The 22,534-nt window shown below is 40.9% G+C and overlaps 1 protein-coding gene across 5 annotated transcripts in view; it reads right to left on the bottom strand.

The window, feature by feature from the left end:
• Kansl1l (KAT8 regulatory NSL complex subunit 1 like) overlaps nucleotides 1-17,879 on the bottom strand; it is a 94,039-nt gene extending 76,160 nt beyond the window's left edge. For 4 of the 5 annotated variants that reach the window (XM_028870057.2, XM_028870059.2, XM_028870060.2 and 1 more), the window contains exons 1-2: nucleotides 17,771-17,879; nucleotides 2,047-3,166 (exon numbers count right to left, since the gene is read on the bottom strand). In XM_028870057.2, coding sequence (XP_028725890.1) covers nucleotides 2,047-3,137 — 1,091 coding nt within the window. In that variant the 5' untranslated portion in view covers nucleotides 3,138-3,166; nucleotides 17,771-17,879. Of the gene's footprint in view, nucleotides 1-2,046; nucleotides 3,167-16,077; nucleotides 16,510-17,770 lie in introns of those variants that run through there. The other variant, XM_028870058.2, reaches the window with a different exon arrangement.
• Nucleotides 17,880-22,534: the final 4,655 nt, after the last annotated feature.

Genomic DNA, 22,534 nt, shown 5'->3' with positions numbered 1-22,534 from the left:
GGTTCCTCAGGAAGCTGGGAAGGAGATCTACCACAAGATCTAGGCATACCACCACTCTTGGGAACTTGCTCATGCATAGTCACTGCTTTTCTATTCATAATAGCTAGAAATTGGAAACAGCCTGGATGTCCATCAAGTGATGAGAGGATAATGAAAATGTGCTGCGTTTACACAATAGTTTATTATTCAGTTATTAAGAAAAATAAAAACTATGAAATGTTCAGACAAATGGAGTCTGCTATAAACAACCATCCTGACTGAGGTAACCCAGGCCAAAAAGACAAACATTGAATGTTTTCTCTTATATATGGATGCTAGCTTTTAATTTTTAGGTATGTGTGTTTTAATATGAATAACCACAGAGATTAAGTAGCTAGTGAGGGACCATGGGAGAGGACATCTTCCAAGTAAGGAGAAATAGAGTGTAATATTATAGAGGGATAAAAGGGAAACCAGGATAGGAGGATTAAATTGAGAGGAGGAAGGAAAGGCAGGGTAAAGGAGGGAATATGGAGAGACAATACTAATGGCCTTTTGAAAGCCATATGGGAACTTCCTAGGGTAGAAGCTTCCTAACAAACACATATGAAAGGAATTTAAATGGAGTCAACATATAATGGGAGGAAATGTCCCAACTAGATATACCACCAAGTAAAACCTCTAGTGTCAGGAATGGGTTAAATCTATTAAGTCATTGGCCAAAGGGGCCCCACAGACTCCCTCTCCCCAGTAAAAAAGTACAGGCTATTTATTGCCAAGGCTATTGGTTACTCTCCATAACCTGATAGTAAGGCGTCATCAAACATGGAGAAATGAAGCTGGTGTATAACCCAGAAGCTTTACCCCTATTGCTAGTGTTCATGATGCAGGAAGGCACTCTGCATGCTACTGGAAGAGAAAAGTAGTCATCAACCTCACCTGAGTAGAAACCTTACTATGAACAACAAACTTGCAAGATATACTGGAGCAATAGTAACATAAATGCTCTCCGAGTAACTGCCAACTATTTCATTGGGTTTAAGGCCCACTCCATGACATGGAACCCATACCTGACACTGCTAAGGTGGCTAAGAACCTGAGACTAGACCGGTGATAGGCCTAGGGCAAAACCTACTACTATTCTGTTAAAGGAATATAGCAATCAAATGACTCCTAATGACTAGTCCTACTGCTATACCCACAGGGCATTCACTCAGCCCTCCTCATAGGAGCATCTTCTTGCAGTAGATGGTAAGTAACAAACAGACCCGCAACTGGACAATGTGTGGAGTGAGAGACTTTGGAACACTCAGCCCTAAATGGGCTATCTCCATCAAACCCTTCCCCTCAGGACTCAGGGATCTATGGAGAAGAGGAGGCAGAAAGATTGTAAGCGCCAGCAGTGGTGGATGACTCTTAAAGAAACAGCATCTTCCAGACACAGCAGGACTGATACACATAGAACCTCACAGAGACTGTCAGCATACACAAGACCACACAGATTCAAGCCAGACAAAGTCCCAGCACTGACCAGGGAAAGTAGACACAAAGTTTCATCTCTAACCAAGAAGCTGATTACAATCCATACCTGCTGGGAAACGGAAAATCAATTTTCTCCAAAGCAGTGTTACTGGTCTATGAATCACACTCTCAAGAAAGGTCCCATTCCCAGAAATAGTTGGGCAACACAAATGTACTCCGTGGTGGGTGGGTGTGTGTGTGTGCGCACTTGCTTTTTGTTTTGTTTTGATAAAATTTGGCTTATTTTCTTTTTCCAGTTTTTCATCTTTTTCATTTTTGTTGTTTCTCTTTTATTTTTTGAGAGAGAAAGAACATGAAGTTGGGTGATAAGGAGGTGGAGAGGATCTGGGAGGAATTGGGGGAAGGAAAATCATATGATCGAAATATGTAGAAAAAAAGAAACATTTTCTTAAATTCACCAGTTTTATGACTTAGAGATCATGGCAGTAAGATTTTAGAAAACCTACTTTCTTATATCTTGAAAGCAAGATGATTGCTACTGTATACAGAATAGAAAAAAACAAAATCTAGTAATTTTGCACTTACACTGCCACATTTTTTCTAATGGTATATTCATCCAACTCGTCATCTGAGCTGCTATCGGTGGCATCAGAATCCAGACCCTCTTCCACATGAGACAACAGCCCTGTAGCAGACAGGGCAAATCTTTGGATTTCTGCAGCTGTACATTGAGCAAAGCCATTGTTTGTATCATCCCAAAACTTATTCTCTGAAGCCAATATGTTGACTTCTGGCTTAATTTCAGTGTGTTCAAGTAAACTATTCCCCAAAACTGTGGTGGGGTCATGAAAGATCTTCATTGTGGGCAGCTGGCGCTTCATAGAAAATTTCATCTGTTGACCATAGTGCTTAACAACATGCTTCGCTAGGAGCATCTGCAAGTGTTTCTGAGTCCGTCTAGCCTGGCTGAGTAAAATTTTCTGTTTACTCACACAATGAAGCAAACGAGCATTCACCTCCTCCTCTTTTTCAGCAGCTGAGGAACTAACAGGCATATCTGAGTGACTAGGTCCAACTTTCCTTTGGGTACATTGCAATAAACTCTTTTTAATCTTAGTATCAGTGAATTTACCAAAAAGTGCATTCTTTTGGTACCATTTACAGTTTTGTAGATGTATTTTATCTACATTTGTGTCTTTGGTGAGATTTGAATCCAAAACAATCTGTATATCTTTCATGCACTGGCTTGTGGTATCTGAGAGTTCTTTTTTGATGACCTCATTCTCAGAATGAGAATGGCAGATCTTACTGAGTTGAATACTGCTGCCGTTACACAGTACGTTTTTCAGCTTACAGCACTTGGACTCCATTACTTTCTTTTGGTTATAATTCTCATTATACTTATTTAGTGTCGAATTAGAACTCATTAAAAGAACTGTCTGAAAATGTTTTGAAGCCTGAGGGGAGGCAAAATGTTTAAAATTCACAAAATTAGTATTTAGAGTAGGTTCAGGAGTCGGAAATCCCAGCATCTGAGAGAAAGTGTCTCCTCCCTTAAGCTTTTCATCTACAGTTCTTGGACTTTCCATGCACAGCATCTTGTCAGATTCCATGGTACTTGGCAAAGATGAAAAGCAGATACCCTTTGTTGTTGCCTCCTTCAGAGCTGGGGTCATGGCGAATCCTGGAGATAATTACTGGAAGCCTAAAATTACATAAAAAATACATGATCAAACGTCTCGAAAAAAAGCTTGATGCTTATACTTTTGCCAAGGGCAACTTTTATTTTTGATGTTTCTGATTAAAATGAGCATGGCACCAAAGAGTTCCTTTATCTCTCAGCTTCCCACATTATCTCAATAATGAATAAGCTGTTATTCTTCACTCTGATTGTGAGCCTAATATTCACAATCCCAATTAAAGTTGCACATTATTAGACTGGGAATATTGCTCAGTGGGACAGTACTTGTGCAGCATATGTGAGACCCTGGGTTCCATCTACAGCACCACAAAAAAAAAAAATGCATTTGCACACTGTCACAGTAAGGGTTTCATGACAAATACATGTGGGTCCAAGTATATCTCACAACTGTATCATTGGCAGTGTTTAGTGCAAGTTAATAGAAAAACTTACAACTTTGAATCTCTCTCTTTTTTTTTTTTTTTTTGGTTTTTCGAGACAGGGTTTCTCTGCGTAGCTTTGCACCTTTCCTGGAGCTCACTTGGTAGCCCAGGCTGGCCTCGAACTCACAGAGATCCGCCTGGCTCTGCCTCCCGTGTGCTGGGATTAAAGGCGTGCGCCGCCGCCACCACCACCCGGCACAACTTTGAATCTCTTAATCATATTTGAAAATGTAAATCAATCACACAATTGCAAAAATATTTATCTTTATGAAATAGTCACTTTTTCTAAAATGAAGTTCCATTTACAATTTATTTTTCTCAACTTGAACATTAATAACTAGAATAAAATAACCTAAGTAACCTGTTAATAAGTAGACCTAAGTGAGCACAAAACATGAGTTCATAGTTGTTCAAAAATAACGTGGCAGTGAGAAATCACCTGATCTGAGACATATATTTTTCCTGGAAAATCTAACTGCAATGTTTTTCCATTATCACAAATACACATTTATTACTTATCATTGTAATGTATTCCTTCTACATACAAAATAGTGAAAACCATGCCAGATGACCAGTGAAGATTAATTCCAAAGTTAAACAAATTTCAAAAGACAAGATTGTGCAAAACTTTACAACATTATCTATTTTAAGTTTTTAATGATAATACAGTAGAACTATTAAATTCCATAATTTTTTCAGCACACATAACACACTCTAATATTATGTGCACCCAGATGCTAGCTGTAACTGTATTTCCTTCACTTTTATTTTCCATAAAACCAGCACAAATGATCAAGAGAAAGAAAAGGTGTAAAAAAATTGTTAAAAAAAAATCAAAGGGTTAAGAGCAGATAGCTAAGTAGACAATATCTACAACATATAAAAGAGAATTATTAATAGCTAGGATATATAAAGAACTTCTGCAAATAAATAAAAGACACAGTAATAACGTACTTTAGGTGATAATATCTAGATGGCCATTGACATATACGTGATCACAGTAGTAAGAAATGCTTATCAGCAAAGTAAGATCCAAGTTTCCAAACACTAAACTGACCAAAATGATTCCAGTTTGAAACACCAGTTATGATGAGGCAGGAAAAAAGCAAAATTTCTCACATCCACTGAAGCAACAAATTGGTTGGGCAATTTGTACATAAAGTAAAAACTCTGCCTGTCATAGGTATATAAGCAATGGTTGTAACACCAAACATTAGTTGAAAACAAATTAGATATAAAAAAACAAACACAATGGAATAATATATTGAAGTTAAAAGACTATCACTATGGACAGACTAATGGTAAAAGGAAAAAAAACAGTGTAGGTACACGTACACACACACACACACACACACACACACACACACACACCAGCTTTATACTATATAAATACAACACAAACATAAAAGCTTATCATGTATATGGATGCTCAAGCTTATACTTAATAAAAAGTGAACTAGAAAAATGCCCACCATATCTGAAACAGTAGTTGCATCAAGTTTCATGAGGTTTTCATTTTTATTATAAATGTTATGACTTTGGAAAAAAGAACAAATGTAAAATAAACGTTAATGGTTAACTAAATGATAAAAATATAGATGTGTGTGTGTGTATATATATATATACACGTATATATATACATGCACACATACTTTGTCTCATGTAAAATGTGTTTATAGTCTGCCTTCAAATTTGAATTATCTCAAAATTAATATGCTTTTGTATAACTAAGCAATGAGCTCTCTATGTAATACTCACATTCATCCTAAATTTTAAAGGAAAAATGAAAATATGATTTTTTTTGTTTGCAATTCATTCTGATTTTAATGGATAAAGGAAAAGCTACCGAGCATCATGAAGTGGTGTTAGGAGCACTTGCTCTGGCAGTGGGCCCACTTTCTGTCCCCACACTGGGCATCCCACAAATGCCTGTAACTCCAGCTCCAGAGGGCCTGAAACCCTTCTTCTGGGCTCTGAGGGTACCCACACACAGGTGACATACAAACACACACATGTATAAAAAAAAAACAAAACACAACTTCTTTTAAATTAGGGAAGAAAGTTTCTAGGATTAAAAGCATGTGCCACCAAATCCAGCCCCCCCAAAAATTAATATTTAAAACAGTAGTTTGGGAGCCTTTGAGACATGTAGTCAAAAAGTATAGGTTTGGCAGTTTGCAAAAATTAAATGTGCATATTACTAAAAATCACTGAGTTTTAAATCACTCGTGTGAACTCCAAATGAGGGCTCCAATCATTATGCAGGTTTTAGTTAATTTATTCTTAGTTGACTATGCTTCATTAACACACAAAATAGCTAATTAGAATAAGACAAAATATAATTTTAAAAGCACACAATAGTGAACAATTCTGTAAGTTCACCTCAAAATAATATCCTTTAGTTCAATATAATTGCAGTTACTTCATAGAACTTAAATGCTTATTTGCGCTTTGGAAGCTAACTTCAGAAAGGCAGTAAGAAACTGACTACAAATCAAGCAATCTGTTTTCACTGAGAATATAACAACCAGCCACACCACACACCTTTTTCATACTGAGTATTTATGAATGATAGCTAGAAAACTATTAGTTTTAATAAACAAGGTTAAGGGGCTGGAGAGATGGCTCAGAGGTTAAGAGCACCGACTGCTCTTCCAGAGGTCCTGAGTTCAATTCCCAGCACCCACATGGTGGCTCACAACCATCTGTAATGAGATCTGGCACCCTCTTCTGTATACATAATAAATAAATAAATAAATCTTTTAAAAAAAAAAAAAAAGTTAAAATGGCCAGGCAGCGGTGGCGCACGCCTTTAATCCCAGCACTCGGGAGGCAGAGCCAGGTGGATCTCTGTGAGTTTGAGGCCAGCCTGGTCTACAGAGCAAGATCCAGGACAGGAACCAAAACTACACAGAGAAACCCTGTCTCGAAACTCCCCCCCCCAAAAAAAATAAAAAAATCAAATTAAAATGCACAATTTATGGAAATAAATAAGTTTGCTTTCTTAAAGGTGGAAAACAAGAATATAGTCCCTGAATCATAAAATAATTGTCTGCATTGGGTAGAAAGAAACTAGAGTCTTCATCTCCATCTAATATGTATTCAATCTAAAAATCAGCAATCCATTTCAACTGTCAGAGGTAGACATGTCTGATACTATCCTAAATACTAGAAAGATGCAGTGATCATGACAAATAAAAATTCTGCCCTCACAAAGTTTACATTTAGAGGAATATGCTGGAGAGGAGAAGGGAGGGTGAGAGAATTTATTTTAAAAAATAACATTTTTTTAAATCTACATTCATGTGAAAGGTGACTATAACATAAGTGTGGTGACTTGAATATATTTGAATAGTTGGTCTCCAGTTGGTGCAACTGTTTGGGAAGGATCAGCAGATGTGGCCTTGTTGGAGGAGGTGTCACTGTGGGCAAGCTTTGAGGTTCCAAAAGCCCCAGTGTCTCAATCTTTCTGTCTCGTGTCTGTGGATAAAGATGTGAGCTCTCGCCGGGCGGTGGTGGCGCACGCCTTTAATCCCAGCACTCGGGAGGCAGAGGCAGGTGGATCTCTGTGAGTTCGAGGCCAGCCTGGTCTCCAAAGCGAGTTCCAGGAAAGGCACAAAGCTACACAGAGAAACCTTGTCTCGAAAAACCAAAAAAAAAAAAAAAAAAAAAAAAAAAAAAGATGTGAGCTCTCAGCTACTGCTCCACTGCTGGCTGCTGGCTGCTGGCTGCCTGCTGCCTGCTGCCACCATGATGGCCCCAGACTCTGAACAGCGAGCCCCAAACAAAACTCTTTCTTTTACAAGTTGCCTTGGTCATCATGTCTTATCACAGCAATAGAAAACTAAGACAATGAGTAGATACAATATTCCACTAAATAAAGGTTTTGTAAGTGTTTACAAAAGCTACAGTATAGAGCATATTTATATTGGCACAGGGTAAATCTGGATGTGTGGATGAGAAGTGGGCCTCTCAAGGCTTCTCTCTTGCCCTAAGATCTCAAACAATAACATGTTAATAGGAATTTGAGATGTATTCTTTCCACTCAAAAAAGATAATATAAATCTTTGGGCAAGAATAAGCTTGGTGTGCTTCTGGGGGAAAAAGCAACTATGTCCAGAACATAATGACTACAGAAAGAATAGAAATAAGACCAGAGGAGTAGAAAGAGCCAGACCACTTCATCAGAAATTCAGATGAGGAAATAACTTGATTTGATTGACTGGAGAAAGGGGGGAGGGGAGAGAGGGAGAACAAGTTAGCTCACTCTGGATGGCTGTCAGAAAAGACCTGGAATGCAGAGGAACCAGAGAGGCAGTTACTGAATCAATGCAAGCCAAATTGGCTGCTTAGACTAGTTAGGTATTAAGAATGATGAAAATTTAAATATGTCTCAAGATAGAGTCAACAAAACTTTTGGTTTTTTTGGTTGTTGTTTTGGTTTTGGGGTTTTTTTGTGGGGGGGGTTGGTTTTTGTTGTTGTTGTTGTTGTTGTTGTTGTTGTTTTGGTTTTTCAAGACAGGGTTTCTCTGTGAAACAGTTCTGGCTGTCCTGGAACTCATTCTGTAGCCCAGGCTGGCCTTGAACTCACAGAGATCTGCCTGCCTCTGCCTCCAGAGTGCTGGGTTTAAAGGCGTGTGCCACTACCGCCCAGTCAAAACTTCTGATGATCAACATTTTGCAGGGTTTAAGAGGGGCAAAAAGAACCAAAGTTACGCTTGGTTTTCTAGCTTCAGCACATGCATGGTCAATGGTGACATTCTGGAAACAAGACATACTTGGGAACCTTTTTTTCTTCTTTTACAAGTCTTGTTGGGGTCACATTATATTTAAAGTATGTATCAGCCACCCATGTGGAGTCAGCCAATCAAGGCTAGAGTTCAAGGGGTCATAATTAGACAGTGGTTGGAGAAGTCATGGCATATAAACAGCATTTAAAGCCAAGGAACAGGAGTTTACCTAGGGAGAAGGTCAAAACAAAGGAAAGGAGCCCACAACAGAGACTAAGGGACTTTGTAATGGCTATGTCAAGGGAGCTACAAGAGAGGATGGGCCCACAAAGGAGAAACAAAAAAATGTCGGGGTGGGTACAATCAAGACAGCCAAGTATTGAGAATATATAAGAGGTCAAATAAGAACAGGTCAAAGTTACCAGGGATATTACTTTCTAAGAGATCTGTTGAGAAGTCTCCTGGCTTTTGTTTTGGGTCCAGTGTAGTTAATTGTAAGTTTAAAGATCGACTGAGCTCTAGCTTTCCATCTTAGAGAAAGGGAAATACCTAACTCCAACCCTCTCCCTGTCCTTTCTAATCCCCAAGGCACAGAAACACAAGGCAGACCTAGCCACCAGACTATGCAGTATCATTTTATTAAATGTTTGCCATCTTATTAAGCATTTTATTAGAGTTCATTTTACACAGCTTTCAATTAAAAAGCTTGCAAAGCACCCTAAGAGGAAAAATAAAGCTTTAAAAGATGGGATCACCAGACAAGGGATTTAAAACAACCATAATTAATAAGCAATGGGCTTTTAATCAGGGGAGGAAGACAATACACAAGAGATAAGTAATGCAAGTGAACTAATGAAAGCCCTAACAAAGAATCAAAGACGAATTCTACAGATCACACACACAGTGGCAGGGCACAAGAGACAGCTCAGCAGGCAAAGGTGCCTGTCACCAGGACTGAAGGCCTGCTGAGTTCATCCCCCAAACCCACACGTTGAAGCGATAACACTAACATGAACCAGACACCAAATCCCAGATCCAGGAAGCGCAGAGAAAACCAAGCAGAACAAATGTCAAATCAGTTCACATAATTTTAAATCATAATTCATGTCGCTTAATAAATTCAACCCTGTGTTCAAGTATTATGTGAAATTATGGTACTTGCGGTATAATAGTATGTCCACAACAAATAACACATTTAAAATGATGTACTAAAATTTCTTATTTGTATGCATGTGTTTGTGGTGCAGGTTCCATCAAACTTCGGCTTGCATGTACTAGGAAAGCACTCTCTGACTTAGCTATTCCACCAGCCCCTGATTTTAGTGACAGGTTCTTAAAAGCAGCACTGGATAACCTCAATTCATAATCCTCCTACAGCATCCTGCATAGTGTGCCTCGTTTTGGGGGTGGGGGATGGAGTTGTTGCTTGTTTTTTTTCCAAACAAAGTTTCTTGGTGTAGCCCTGGCTGTCCTGGAACTCACACTGTAGACCAGACTGGCTGCCAAGTCAGAGATCCACCTGCCTCTGCCTCCTAAGTGTTGGGATTGTACCTAGCTTTTAAAAGAACAGATTTGATTTATGTATTAGATGGAGCTAGAGACCTAAGCCAGGGCTCAGGCATGAAAAGAACTCTGAGCACCATGTCCAGCCTCATGTCAGGTACTTGTCATGACGAATGAAGCTGCACTGGGCTTTGTTTTCATCAACAGTTGGATCCTAGGATATTGTTTGGCCCATGGGAAGCTTTTTTTTCTTTTTCTTTTTCCCCAGGCAGTCTTGCCGGGCAACATGGACTCACTATGGAACTCTTAATTCCCATACTTTTGCCACAACAGGAGTGAGCCCCTATGAGTGACTCATACAACAGGCTCTTAACAAAACATCTTGAACAAACACCATCCCTAAATGATAAAAACTGCTCTAAATTTTAACAAAGGAGATTTATGAGACATTTTCTTGCCAGGTTGTCAGATAAAAAGGTTAGAAAACATTAACACAGAATGTAACTGCCCAGGAGAAATATGGTATGAGCTACATATGTTCTTTTAAACTTACTACCAGACATTTTAAAAATAATTATTTCATTTAGCAAATGAAAATATATGTGATCAAAATAAAATTTCTTAATGACACTATATAGATATATAGATAGACAGATAGATCCTTTATGTATAACAAATCTTCAAAATCATGAGTTTCTTTTCTACAGTCTTAATGTAGAAAGAGCCTCATTTCAAATGTTCAGGTCAGTCTTACAAGAAATTACTGTACTAGTACAATGCAAGATGTATTCTTCCTTAAATAACCAGGAATCAACCATTAACTACAAAATTTCAATCCACAAATTTATCTTAACCAAATATATGTATATTTTTAGGCACCTACAATAGTCTAGACAATACAGAAAAGAGAAACTCCAACAATTTTCTAAAAAACATCTTGATCAGTTTCTAACTACACACTGGGACATTTCATTCTAGCTAAATCTAAAAATACCTTTCTAACTACAAAAATATTGGGTTCTCTGATTCCAGACACTCCTCCTGTTGGTAAAGATGGTTTTGTGTATCCTCTAGATACTCACATCTAATGTGGCACTAAAGTAATTTAGTCTAACAAACTCAAAGGGAAAAAAATAAAACCTTTTCTTTGTCAAAGACACTCACTAAAATATCAAGCTACTGGAATTTTTTAAGTGGATACTACAAGCTTAAAAACTGCCAACAGTCTCTGAAAGAAAGCAGCCATGCAGTCTTGATTCTCTGCGAAGGCAAGAGCTCCTCATAATCCAAAAACCAGTTCTATTTAAGTTTCACAACCAATTGATTTTTCAGCTTTTGGTTTAAGTTAAATTCACTAGTATCTTGGCAAACAGAAATTCTGTGGTTTTATGAGTAGCATAAAAGAAGTTTATCACAAAACCATTATAGATGATCTGTCAAGTACATAAACCTTCAACAAACAACCCAGATCCAAATATATACTATTCTTACAAACTCGGAAAAATACCAATAATACTTTCTGTAGGACAAGCAAAAACTTATAACTTCAATAATAAACTCTTTACAGTCACTTTTTTCTTTCTTTTAGTATATATTAGTTGTATTATTATAAAACCAAATTAATGCAAGAACAATGAACTGGATTATACTGTTAAATCTATAGCATAAATTCTAAAAATTGAGCCTACAATTTAATCCAAAGAGCATTCACTGAGAATTAAGAGTTTACTTAATTTGAAATTGTACTATTACAAGTAGGTTTTGCCTTGTCCCCAGGTTGTGTTCATAGTAGCTCAAGCTGTACTTTTAAGATTCATAATACATTCATATTTGAGTTTGGCATTAACTAAAAGTAATCTAATCCTCTAGAGATCATGGAATATAGGAAAAGCAGTTATCTTTCAAAACTTGCATGTACAGAGGGAGATAACTGTCAAGACTATTACTACTGACACTTAGTAATCAAATCTTTACAAATTAATAACTTACATATTGCAAATGATTTTGTTTGACATTTCCTGAAGAAAATTATTTAAATACCTTCACACTTCAATTTAATAATCTAGATAAGAACCACTGGTTCTCCTGAAAAATGAATATTAAAATTAACTCTGATTGCCTATCCCTCCTATTGCTTCAGATTTTTGTTATGCTTTCTATTCTAGAATGCATACAAGCATTCCATATTGTCTTTGGAAAATATTCTCTCAGGTTTTAAACCTGAACATTAAATTTACTCTAAGACACAAATCCACCTATAAAAATAAAAACTAAAATGGGCAGTGGTGGTGCACACCTGCACTTGGGAGGCAGAGGCGGGCGGATCTCTGAGTTCGAGCCCAGCCTGGTCTACAAAGAGTTTCAGGACAGCCAGAGCTGTTACAGTGTAGAGACCCACAGAGGTTTCCTGGTGAGTACTTACTCAGGGTACGAGAATTGAACTTGCTTTACTCAGCAGGAGTGTTTGGAAGGGTCTACACTTGGCTATGTGGTGTGCTTTGATGGGGGGGGGGGTGTCTTTTGCCCCGCCCCTTGGCATTTTTATTAAAAAAAAAAAAAAACACTTTTGAAGAGACAGAAGGGGCTGGTGGATTTTGATCCAGATCCTCCCGAAGCTATCCTGTGTTTCTCTGTCTCCTCTCCACTATCTTTCTATCTAAAAGTTTCTTATTCCTCTCTCCTCCTCATAGGAATCCTTTAAAAGGTGGGAGCTGGCCCCCCACATTACAGAGAAACCCTCTTTCATAAACCAAAACAATAAAAATACGAAATACAAAAACTACCAACAGTATTTGAAAGGGAAGAACCCAGAAGCAGAGCCAAATCTTATTCCACATATATTACTTAACCCATGATAATAAGGAAAAGTAACTAACAAAATGTGAGAGGTTCTCTTTTTGTCTTTACATTTATTTAGTGTGGGGGTGGGGTGGGTGGGATAGGGAGTGTTGCTATGGCAGAGATCAGAGGACAACTAGTAGAAATGGGTGGTTCTCTCTTTCCAATATTTGGGTTCCAGGGTTCCAGCTCAAGTCATCAGACTTAGTGGCAAACACTCTTATCAAATGAGCCATCTCAGTGGCCCAAGTTGGACTTTCTAACATTACTAAAAATATAAGAGAATTCAAATTTTCTAACTTGTCCTTATAAAGGCAAAAGCCAAAAATACAGAAACACCAAGGAGAATGAGTTCATATTGGTTGAATTTTTTTTTTTTTTTGGTTTTTTTGAGACAGGGTTTCTCTGTGTAGCTTTGCGCCTTTCCTGGGACTCACTTGGTAGCCCAGGCTGGCCTCGAACTCACAGAGATCCGCCTGGCTCTGCCTCCCGAGTGCTGGGATTAAAGGCGTGCGCCACCACCGCCCTAAATTGGTTGAATTTTTATCTCATAGCACTAGAAACCAGGGGCTGGAGACATGGCTCAGGCGTTAGGAGCACACACATTGCTCATGCAGAAGCTCTCAGTTCAACCTCCAAAGCCCAGGTAGGCTGGCTCACAATCACCTGGAATTCCAGCTCCAAGAGAGCAGACACCCTCTCCTGGCTTCCATAGGCCCTGCACTCACATACACAAACCCACAGGAGGAACTCGGATATAAACATGATATTTTAAAAAAATGTTTTAAAGTATCAAAAAAATAAGTAAAGCCATTAAATACAAAATGCAACATATTTCCAGATTCCTTTATACGTTCTTTTAGGGGAAATCTCTGAAGTTCACTACAGAAAACTTTACCGTAATTGGCATGAGTTGAATACAGTTAGCGCCGCACTTTGTAGTCTATGATGTTTATAAGCAAGAGCTTCTTCCACTTTGAAAACTATGCCTAAAAAGGAATTCTCATTGAAGACTAAAGAATTTAATTAAAGATAAAGCCACTTGGGTGGCCACATAACAGATCAAACAGCTCATACTTGAAGCAGAATTATTACTATTCAGCTGTATGTGCATGAGTCATAAGAATATAAATGAAGTTTATTCCTGCGTACATACATTTGGATGCAGAAATTTATGTTGAAAAGGGTATTATCACACATTTGTTCAGTCCATTCATTTTGGCAATTTAACGTCACACAGTTCAACACTGATTAATGACCTACTACTGTGCACAGTTTTGGGGGTTTGTTTTGAACTACTAAAAACGTACTTAAGAAATCTGGGTCTTCTAGAGCTAGAAAAGAACCTGAAACATTGTAAAGTTCATAAATGATTTAAAATAATAACAAATTTTCGGTTATAAATAGCTGAATTTTAATATCAATATAAAAAGTGTTTTTGAAAATATAAAAATAACATCTGGTATTAAAATTTTCCATTGTGGCAAAACAAAATCCCAACATGAAAGATAAACAAAAAAAAAAAGATAAGTTACAGGCCAGTTTGGACTACACTGTAGACTTCCAGGCTGACTCAGATCTCATATTGACATCCTAACTTTAAACACACACACACACAAATGAAAAGAAAAATTCCACTATGAATTATCTTCAATTTTCACTATACACTATCAACTAGCAACTATAATGACATCATTTTTACTAACATTTTTTTAACCTTTCATTGACTAGGAAAGGAACAAAAATTCTGTGAAATGCCCATTTAGCTCAACATTTAAGAGAAAATGAGGGGAAAAAATTTTAAGAATTATATATCTTCTCTTTCTAAATCTAACATACTGAATAAAATAAGAATGATTATGAGTTATCTTTTGTATGATATTATATTATAGTACTGTAAAGATAAAGGCTTTACGAACAGATTAAAGACGTAAACTGGCTGCTAATTTCCCACTGTCATTTACACTATAAAGCAGCCTCATTTTTTGCTGTAACAATTTGATAAGCCAGATCAACATCAACCTTAACTATAATCCTAAACCTAAAGGAAGCAGCTTTCCACTCCTTCAAGTGACACCTAATATAGTAAAGACAGACTCCCGGGAAAATGAACAAGCTATCTATGAAGCCACGAGAGACATCATGGAAACAAGAATGGCTTACTGCATACAAGGTTTATGTGATAGACTAAAGGGCAGTAAAGAATGCCATAGGTAGTTAACAAGTGGGCTACCAACAACAACAACTGGAAATAAAGAACTCTAGACACTAACCATCTTATTTGTCTAACACATAGTCTACGAGAAACCAGAATAATCAGAAGGAAATTTTCACGTTAGCTTCTTGGAAGAGCAGTAAATGAGGAAAGGTGGTGAAACCCTGTAAGTAATGTTATAAGCAGAAAGGGTAGATGAAGATTTGGGCTATGCCATGCTTAAGACAATGGGGAGTTCCTGGAACTTTTAATTAAAAACTACTAAGATCAGTGAGGCCAGCCTTAAGGAACAAGTACTCAAATGACTCACTCAGCTACTACATTATCAGTTATGTACTCCTCAGACAAAAAGGAAGAGACCATTTCCCAACTTCTCACAGATGAGAAAAAAGTTAATATTGGCAGCCAATTGGCAAGTCTTTATTGTGCATCCATTATTTGATACACGGTATGTAAGTCTGAAAGTTTTCTCTCAAGTACCCAACAGTAAGTTAGGAAATGCAATAGAACCACATACTTGTCCCTCGTGAAAACAAACAAAAAATAAAGAAAACACTACTGTGATGAACAAAGATGTGACAGGAAGCACACTCATACCTCTGAGTAAATTAATGCCACATTCACAAAGCTGGGGATGTCACAAGAGCATAAAAAGAAACAAAAACGACTCTGACCCAGAAACTCCTCTCCTACAAATCTAACGGGTGGGGCGGAAAAATGTATTATTTCAAAGACTTGTGTAATAAAATTTACACAAAACATTAGAAAAATCCCAAACTTCTGCCAATAGGAAAAAACTTAAAATAGACTCGTGATGAAATGTTATACAGCTATTAAAATTATTTTCCAAAAAAATATTGTTATTTAATAGCATTAAATGTTTCTGGATTAAAATTAAGTGAAAATGTATGATCTCTAGTTTTAGGAAAAATTACACATAGATGACAAAAAATAAAGAGAAGTACAAAGTTTTCCAGGAAAATTTAAAATAACATGTAAGAAAATAAGCAGGTATTATTTAAAAAGACACCTATTGCCAAGAACTGTAAATGTGTTAAATTTACTGGCCAAGATTATGAGTTTCACATTTAAGAAATTATTCTAGAAAGGCTGAGAAAGGGGAGTAACAATAATCTCTGTAGATCAAAACTACGAAGCGATGAAGGACCTTGCCAGTGATCTTTAAAACCGGGAAGAGAAACATACATCAAAGTTACAGCAGCTGGGGTGGTGCCACGCGCTCCCAATGTCAGCTCTAAAGGGACCTGGACTGCACAGCAAGTTCCAAGGCCAGCCTGGGTTACATGGCCTGAAACAAAACAAAGTGCAACAGGTCTGGACTAAATTAAATATATCTTATTTCACGGCTTGTTGTTAAAATTCCGAATCTATGCGGGCTTTATTAAAACTGACGTTTTGTTACACCACATTATGTGGAGATTTACAGTCACTAACAGGACACGTGATCTTCATTACACTCTTTTAAGGCAGGGACCTTATTGCGCAACGGTTTACTAGAGGAAACAGATGTATCAGCAAGGCTGTGACTTGCCCAAGAAAACAGCTAGCTAGTTCTCTGGAAACCGCAAAAATCAACCACCGGTGTTAAGCCTCTTAAGCAATCTGGGTTCCACACCTGCACCTCTTCTCCCCACCCCCCCACCCCCGCCCCACCTCCACTGTCGAATTATTTTTAGAGCTGCTTTTCCTAGCCCCAAATCCTGCCTAGTTTGCCAGCCGTGCTCAGTAATAGTTTCGGGTAAGTTCTGTTGCTAATAAACTTGCCCCGTCCAATCAGGATCTAAAAACCTTTCTACAGACACCAAGTTAAACAAGTCCAAGGCGGCGGCGGCGGCGGCCAGTCTTTTCAGTCTCTCCAGCACGTAACCGCTCTCGAGTTTGGGGAAATCAACCAGAAGGTGACTCCCACAACTCCAAATCTCCCCGCCCCCGCGACGGGACCAGCCAGGGCCGGGAACCGCTACCGCGCCTTCTCCGGGAGCACCGGGGGGAGGGGGAGGGACGCCCACGCAGCGCCCGCTCCCCGCCAGGCAGTGAGCCCGACAGCTCCTTCCCGGCGGCGGTTCGAGACCACACCACGCCGGCCAGGCATGAGCCCTTCCTACCGAACCTCCTACTTCTCTTTCCCGAACCGAACCGAGCCCTCCCCTCCGGCACCAGCCGCTACACGAACTCGGACGTGTGGTTGGTCCCTCAATAAAAACCACTACCATCTCCCTTCCCTCCGGCACAAATGCTAAAGGCCAAACCCATGACGGCCGAGCAAAAGCAAAAAAAAAAAAAAAGAAAGAAAAAAAAGCAACGTCGCTGCAGAGCTCGAGTAACTTGCACCCAGCCTGGCTCGCCCGTACCCGCGGGAGAGGAGAGGCTCGGCGGCTCCGGCTGGGGGGCGGGCCCGGGGAAGGGGGGGGGAGAGAGAATGAGGAAAGCCACGTGTTCCGCCCTGTGCGCACGCGCCAGCCAAAACAAAAGGGAGGCTCGCCAGGCCCCGCCCCCTGCCCCCACGTGACTCGCAGCCGGGCCCGCCCCCTGCCCCGCCCTCCCCATCCCCTCCCCTCCCCGCCGTGTGTCTGCCAAGGCTGTTAGGGTTTAGCCGTTTAAATTTGGCTGCGGTCCGACCCCCTGCCCCAGAGCACGGTCCTGTGCCGGGGCCCGGGAGTTCCAACGGCCGGGAGGATTCGGGGGTGCGAGGCGGGGGACGACTGCCCGGCGGACGCCGAGCCCGCGAGTCTCTCCCCCTTCTCTCTCTTCCCCCTCCCTCCCGACGACGGTCTTCTCCGCTCTTTCCCGCCCCGCGCCGCCGCCGCCGCCGCCGCCGCCGTCCCCCGCCGAGGAGACCCCACCCCCTCTGCCCGCCGCTGCGACGCCGGCCACTCGCCTGCTGGGGCGCCCTGGCTGCCCTCCGCCGCCGCCCCGTGGGTCCGGCCGTGGTGGGGGCCCGCCGCCGCCGCCGCCGCCGCAGGCGATCTCTAGGAGCTGTCCGCCCGCCTCCCCCCGCAACACCCGGGGCGCCGCCGGCTCGTCTCCAGAGCGCGCCCCGCTCCCGCACCCCGGCTGACGCCGCCGCCGCCGCCTCTGCCGCTGCCGCCGCCGCTACCGCCGCGGTTTAACAGTCCGCCCGCTGCCCGCAGCTCCGGGCGCTCGGGGACGGAACCCTGCAGCGGGAGGCGGAGGGAGGGGGGAGCGGGGGAGGGCGGGGCCCGGCCCGGCCAATGGCAGCGGGGGAGGGGCGCGCCATGCAAATGAGGCGGGCGGCCGGGGAAACCCCGGCGGGGGCGGGGCCTGCGGAAGCCGCCCCGGAGCGTTCGGAAAGCGGCCGGACCGAGCGCCGGGGCCGAACTCGGCGGCGGCTGAGCCGGCTCCGAGTGCCTTCCGCTCCGCTCCGCTCCACCGCCGCCGCCGCCGCTGCTGCCGCTCCTCGGCGCTCTCTCCACACCGGCGCCAGCCGGACTGCCGGGCCGCTTCCCGCCTCCGCGCTGCGGTTTCTCTGGGTCCGTGAGACGAAAATAAAACGCGGGGCGGGCGGAGGTGGGGGGTGGGGGGGAGGGGAGAGAAGGGGGCAGGCGAGTCCGCGCGTCCCTCTCTGCTCCGCTGCGAGCCTTGGCGTCCCGGCTGTCCCGGCCAGACCGAGGGTTAGCAGCTTTCCTCCACTGCCGAGGTCCTTGGAGCCTCGGTGCCTTTGCTTGTAGCAAGAGAGACTCAGATCCCAAGTCATACTCTGCCGGACCTTAAAATAAGTGACAACTCTGCCTTGGATAACGTTTGAGTTAGTTTATGATCGAGGGGCGCTGCAGTTAACTCTCCTCTGCCGTAGCGCAGAAAAGCGGGATTTTATATGGAAACAGTTGACTGGAGAGACACAAAAACATCGCTTGAGTCTTGCACCTGGCCCAGCTTGCAGCTTCACCGTTAAACGCACCCGGGCATTTCTCCAGGCTTGAACTTGAGGCTTAAAAAAAAAAAAATGATAACCTAAATATAGCTACTTAGATAATAAGAGTAGAAGCTTTGCTAAGCAGATTTTTGTCGGAATGCTTTAGGGAGTGAAAGGCACTAAAATTTTAGATCCAGATTTATTATTATTTCTACCTTATTATTTATTTGCAAGGGATCATGGGGTAGGACCATGGCAGAAGTGTGAAGAATTGAAGTCATCAGGAAGTAATACTTAGACATTACCGGAATTGGAAAATTAACCACTACTTCTCTTTCTAGTACATCAACACGCATAGCTGAAATAATTTTTAGGATAAACTGTTTTCAGTGGGGAGAATAGTTATAAAAATTACTCAAAACAATAATTACTCAACATGGGTCAAGGGAAGACATTTCAAGAAATATTAAAATGGATTAAAAATCATGAACTAATGCGTATTGGAGAAAAAATAAAACACCTACTGGGTATTTGTCATATTTAAAGGGCTGCCATAGTCCCTGAGTACAGAGACAGAAAATGAGTAAAGCATTTAAATAAAGTATGTGATGGGGCCTGGATTGGGGCATTCCAGGCCAAGGTGGGCTAGCCTGTTCTCCATGGTGAGGTCCAGGACATCCATGGCTATATACCAAGACCCTATCTAAAAACAAAAACAAAATTGCATGGTGGAGGTAGTAGCAGTTTGAGAAGTCAAAAGTGTTAGAGCAGTTCTGGGATCTTGGATTCAACTGGGCATTCATTTTAAAGACTTCAAAAAGAGAGAGGAAGGCATCAGTAACTCAGGAAATAGTATCCTTAAGGGGAGGTAATATGTATCATACTATTAGAAGAGAAAACCACATTGTCAATTACACTGTTAAATCTTGAATGACAAGGTCTGGGGGTGCACCACAGCAAAAGAGCACTTGCCTAGCATTAGTGAGGGGTGCCCTGGGTTCAATTTCCAGCACACTGATGAATGACAAGATTTTAAAATTCAGATTTTAAATGGAGGCAGTTGTACAGCTATAAAATTACTTGAGGTACAGTTATCTCCTGTGAGGTAATTATTATCAAAGCAAAATACTTGTAAGTTAACTATGAAATGTGTATTGAAAACATATTTTGTGATGGTTAGAAAGGAGTTAAGGGAGTAAAAGTTCCTGCCTGTGCAAAGTGTAGTAAGCTTTTCCAAATGCAGATAAAAACCACAACAAGGTCTTAAATATATTGCCTAATTCAGTCATCAAACATAGTAGGAAGTAGGTTCTTTTCCAATACTCAGGGTTAATTCTTTTAGCTAGCCTCAGTCTGCCAGATTTTGTGGACCTTATATAAATATTCCAGTCTATGAAACCATCATGTCTGTAACATTTTTCTCTTCCCTTCATACTCAACTTATGGTACTTCAGAAGTAATGGAATGAGAGGATATTTAATAGCATGGGTTTGAAATATCCTTTTTAAAAACGCAAGGAAGAAAACTCAGTCATTTCTGTAGCCTGTTTTGTAACTAATAATTTCATAAACTAACTGCTGTAGTGTATGAAATGGTGTTAACCATCACTTAACTACACATTAAGCACATTGTTCCTTGACACTAAATGCTGTTCTAAAAATATGCTTCTGTTGCATGTAATATAACACGCCAGCTTTCCAGACACCATAGAATATAAAGTGCTAAAAATTGATAGACTAAGTCCTTTGTCAAATGGTTTCCTATTTTACTTATTTAGCAAAATTCTGTAAGAATTCATGTGCTCTTAATCTATTATAAGATACATTAAAAAGAATTCTGGTTTCCAAGAAAAATCTATTGCTGGTTTGAGAGGGGTGGGGAGTGTGTAAAGCCAAAGATCGAGCCAGAGCAAGGAGAAGAGAAGGGCACAGTTCTTGCTGACATAATTCCGACGACCTGACTGGAGGCCTGTGAAAAAAAAAAAAAAAACGCCCAGGTAAGCGGTATTGCCGTGATTTCAGGAGATAAACTCCTACACCGGCATTCACTCAGTCCCTTCTTCCATTCAGGAAACACCACGGCAGCACTTATGGCCCAGCTGACACTGTGATAAATGCCAGAGATAGAGATCGACACACCTGGCTTCAAGCAACGCGGCCAGGAATGGATTACAAACACAGGCTTTTGTGTCTCCCTTCCCGCTCTGTGTGTCTTTATAGCACTTCACCATCCAGCATAACACAGATTTTTATTTTTCTCTCCCTGCTCTGGAATAGAAATGAGCTCCATGAGCTCTGGTTATTTTGCTCAACACTGAATCCCGGAGCTTAGGACATGGTTCCCAACAAATGTTGAATGGAAGAACATTTCATTCTTACATTCTGCAGTTCTCAATTAATTTCCTGTGTTTAAAAAAAAAAAAGATTAAACTCAGTGCCATCCAGGTATCAAGATACTTACAGTAATACGTAGTCAGTCTTGGATTTAAACGCAGTCTTGACTGGATCCAAAGCTAGCCTTCTTGCCCAACTGTCATAGAACAGAAAGCTTATGGCGTTTATTATTGTTCTTCATGTTTCTGTGCCAGAAACAACTGTCTCCTACTGTCCTGTATACATTTTGGGAATTTTTAGGGTGTTTTGTGTTTTTTGTTTTTCAAGACAGTTTCTCTGTGTAGCTTTGGAGCCCGTCCTGGAACTCTCTCTGTAGCCCAGGCTGGCCTCAAACTCACAGAGATCCGCCTGCCTCGGCCTCCCGAGTGCTGGGATTAAAGGTGTACGTCACCACCGCCCGGCTGACTAACCAGTATTTGTAGATGAAAAGGTTAGGGGTGTGCAACAGAACTACAGGAACCAGGCTGGGTACAAGAAAAGACCATACTGGCCCACAGAGGTAGAAGAATAAAAAAGAACTGAATCCACCACTTTTATCTACAGTAGACTCTAAATTGGAAACAACCCTAAAATATATCATCTGTAAAAGGATAAGCAAATTGTGGGGTATCCATATATGCTATTGTGGAATGCCACTGTGGAATAACCATAAGCGCTTTTTAAAGTTTTTTTTTCATAAAATGTATTTTATCATATTTTTCACCTCCCCCAACTCCTCCCAGATCTTCAGAGTCTTTTTTTTTCTTAAGTGAGCATACAAAACAATGGATTTCATTATTACATTTTCATCCATGGATGCATCCTAAACAGAATGCTGAGTGAAATAAACCAGACACCAAAGAGAGTAAATATTGCACGATCCCATTTATGTAAGGCTTTGGAAAGACACGTGTGACCCAGAGTGACAGAAAGCAGACCAACAGTTGCTGAGCTGGGGGACGGGGTGGAATGGGACTGACTGGGGTCGGTAAGAAGGCTTTGGAAAACGTTTTGTATCTTGAACCTGGTAGAATGAGTGCAAATTTCATCCAAACATTTAAATATAGTAACACATATTGTACTTCACTACACCCTCCTTGATGAAAATGGACACAAATCTCAAGGAGTTTCTAGTCCTTAAGTGGACTGTATTAGGAAAGGATAGGTTGTGTACATCAGAAAGCCCAAGAGACTGGGTCCAGCTAAGTGGTAGAGTGCATGCCTAGCATGTACCAGCCCTGTGTTCAGTCCTTAGAATAAAAAACAATGGTTTAAAAGCAATAGTTTTCTTGGGGAGTGAGGGGATGGGGAGTAGCAGTACTCTAGGGATTAATTAAACCTAGAACGTCGTGCATGCTAGGGAAATACACTACTTGAGCTCCTCCTCACCCTCTTT

The sequence above is a fragment of the Peromyscus leucopus genome, chromosome 13, assembly GCF_004664715.2.
Source record: "Peromyscus leucopus breed LL Stock chromosome 13, UCI_PerLeu_2.1, whole genome shotgun sequence".
Taxonomy (NCBI): Eukaryota; Metazoa; Chordata; class Mammalia; order Rodentia; family Cricetidae; genus Peromyscus; species Peromyscus leucopus.
This window is presented reverse-complemented; position numbering and strand designations above follow the sequence as displayed.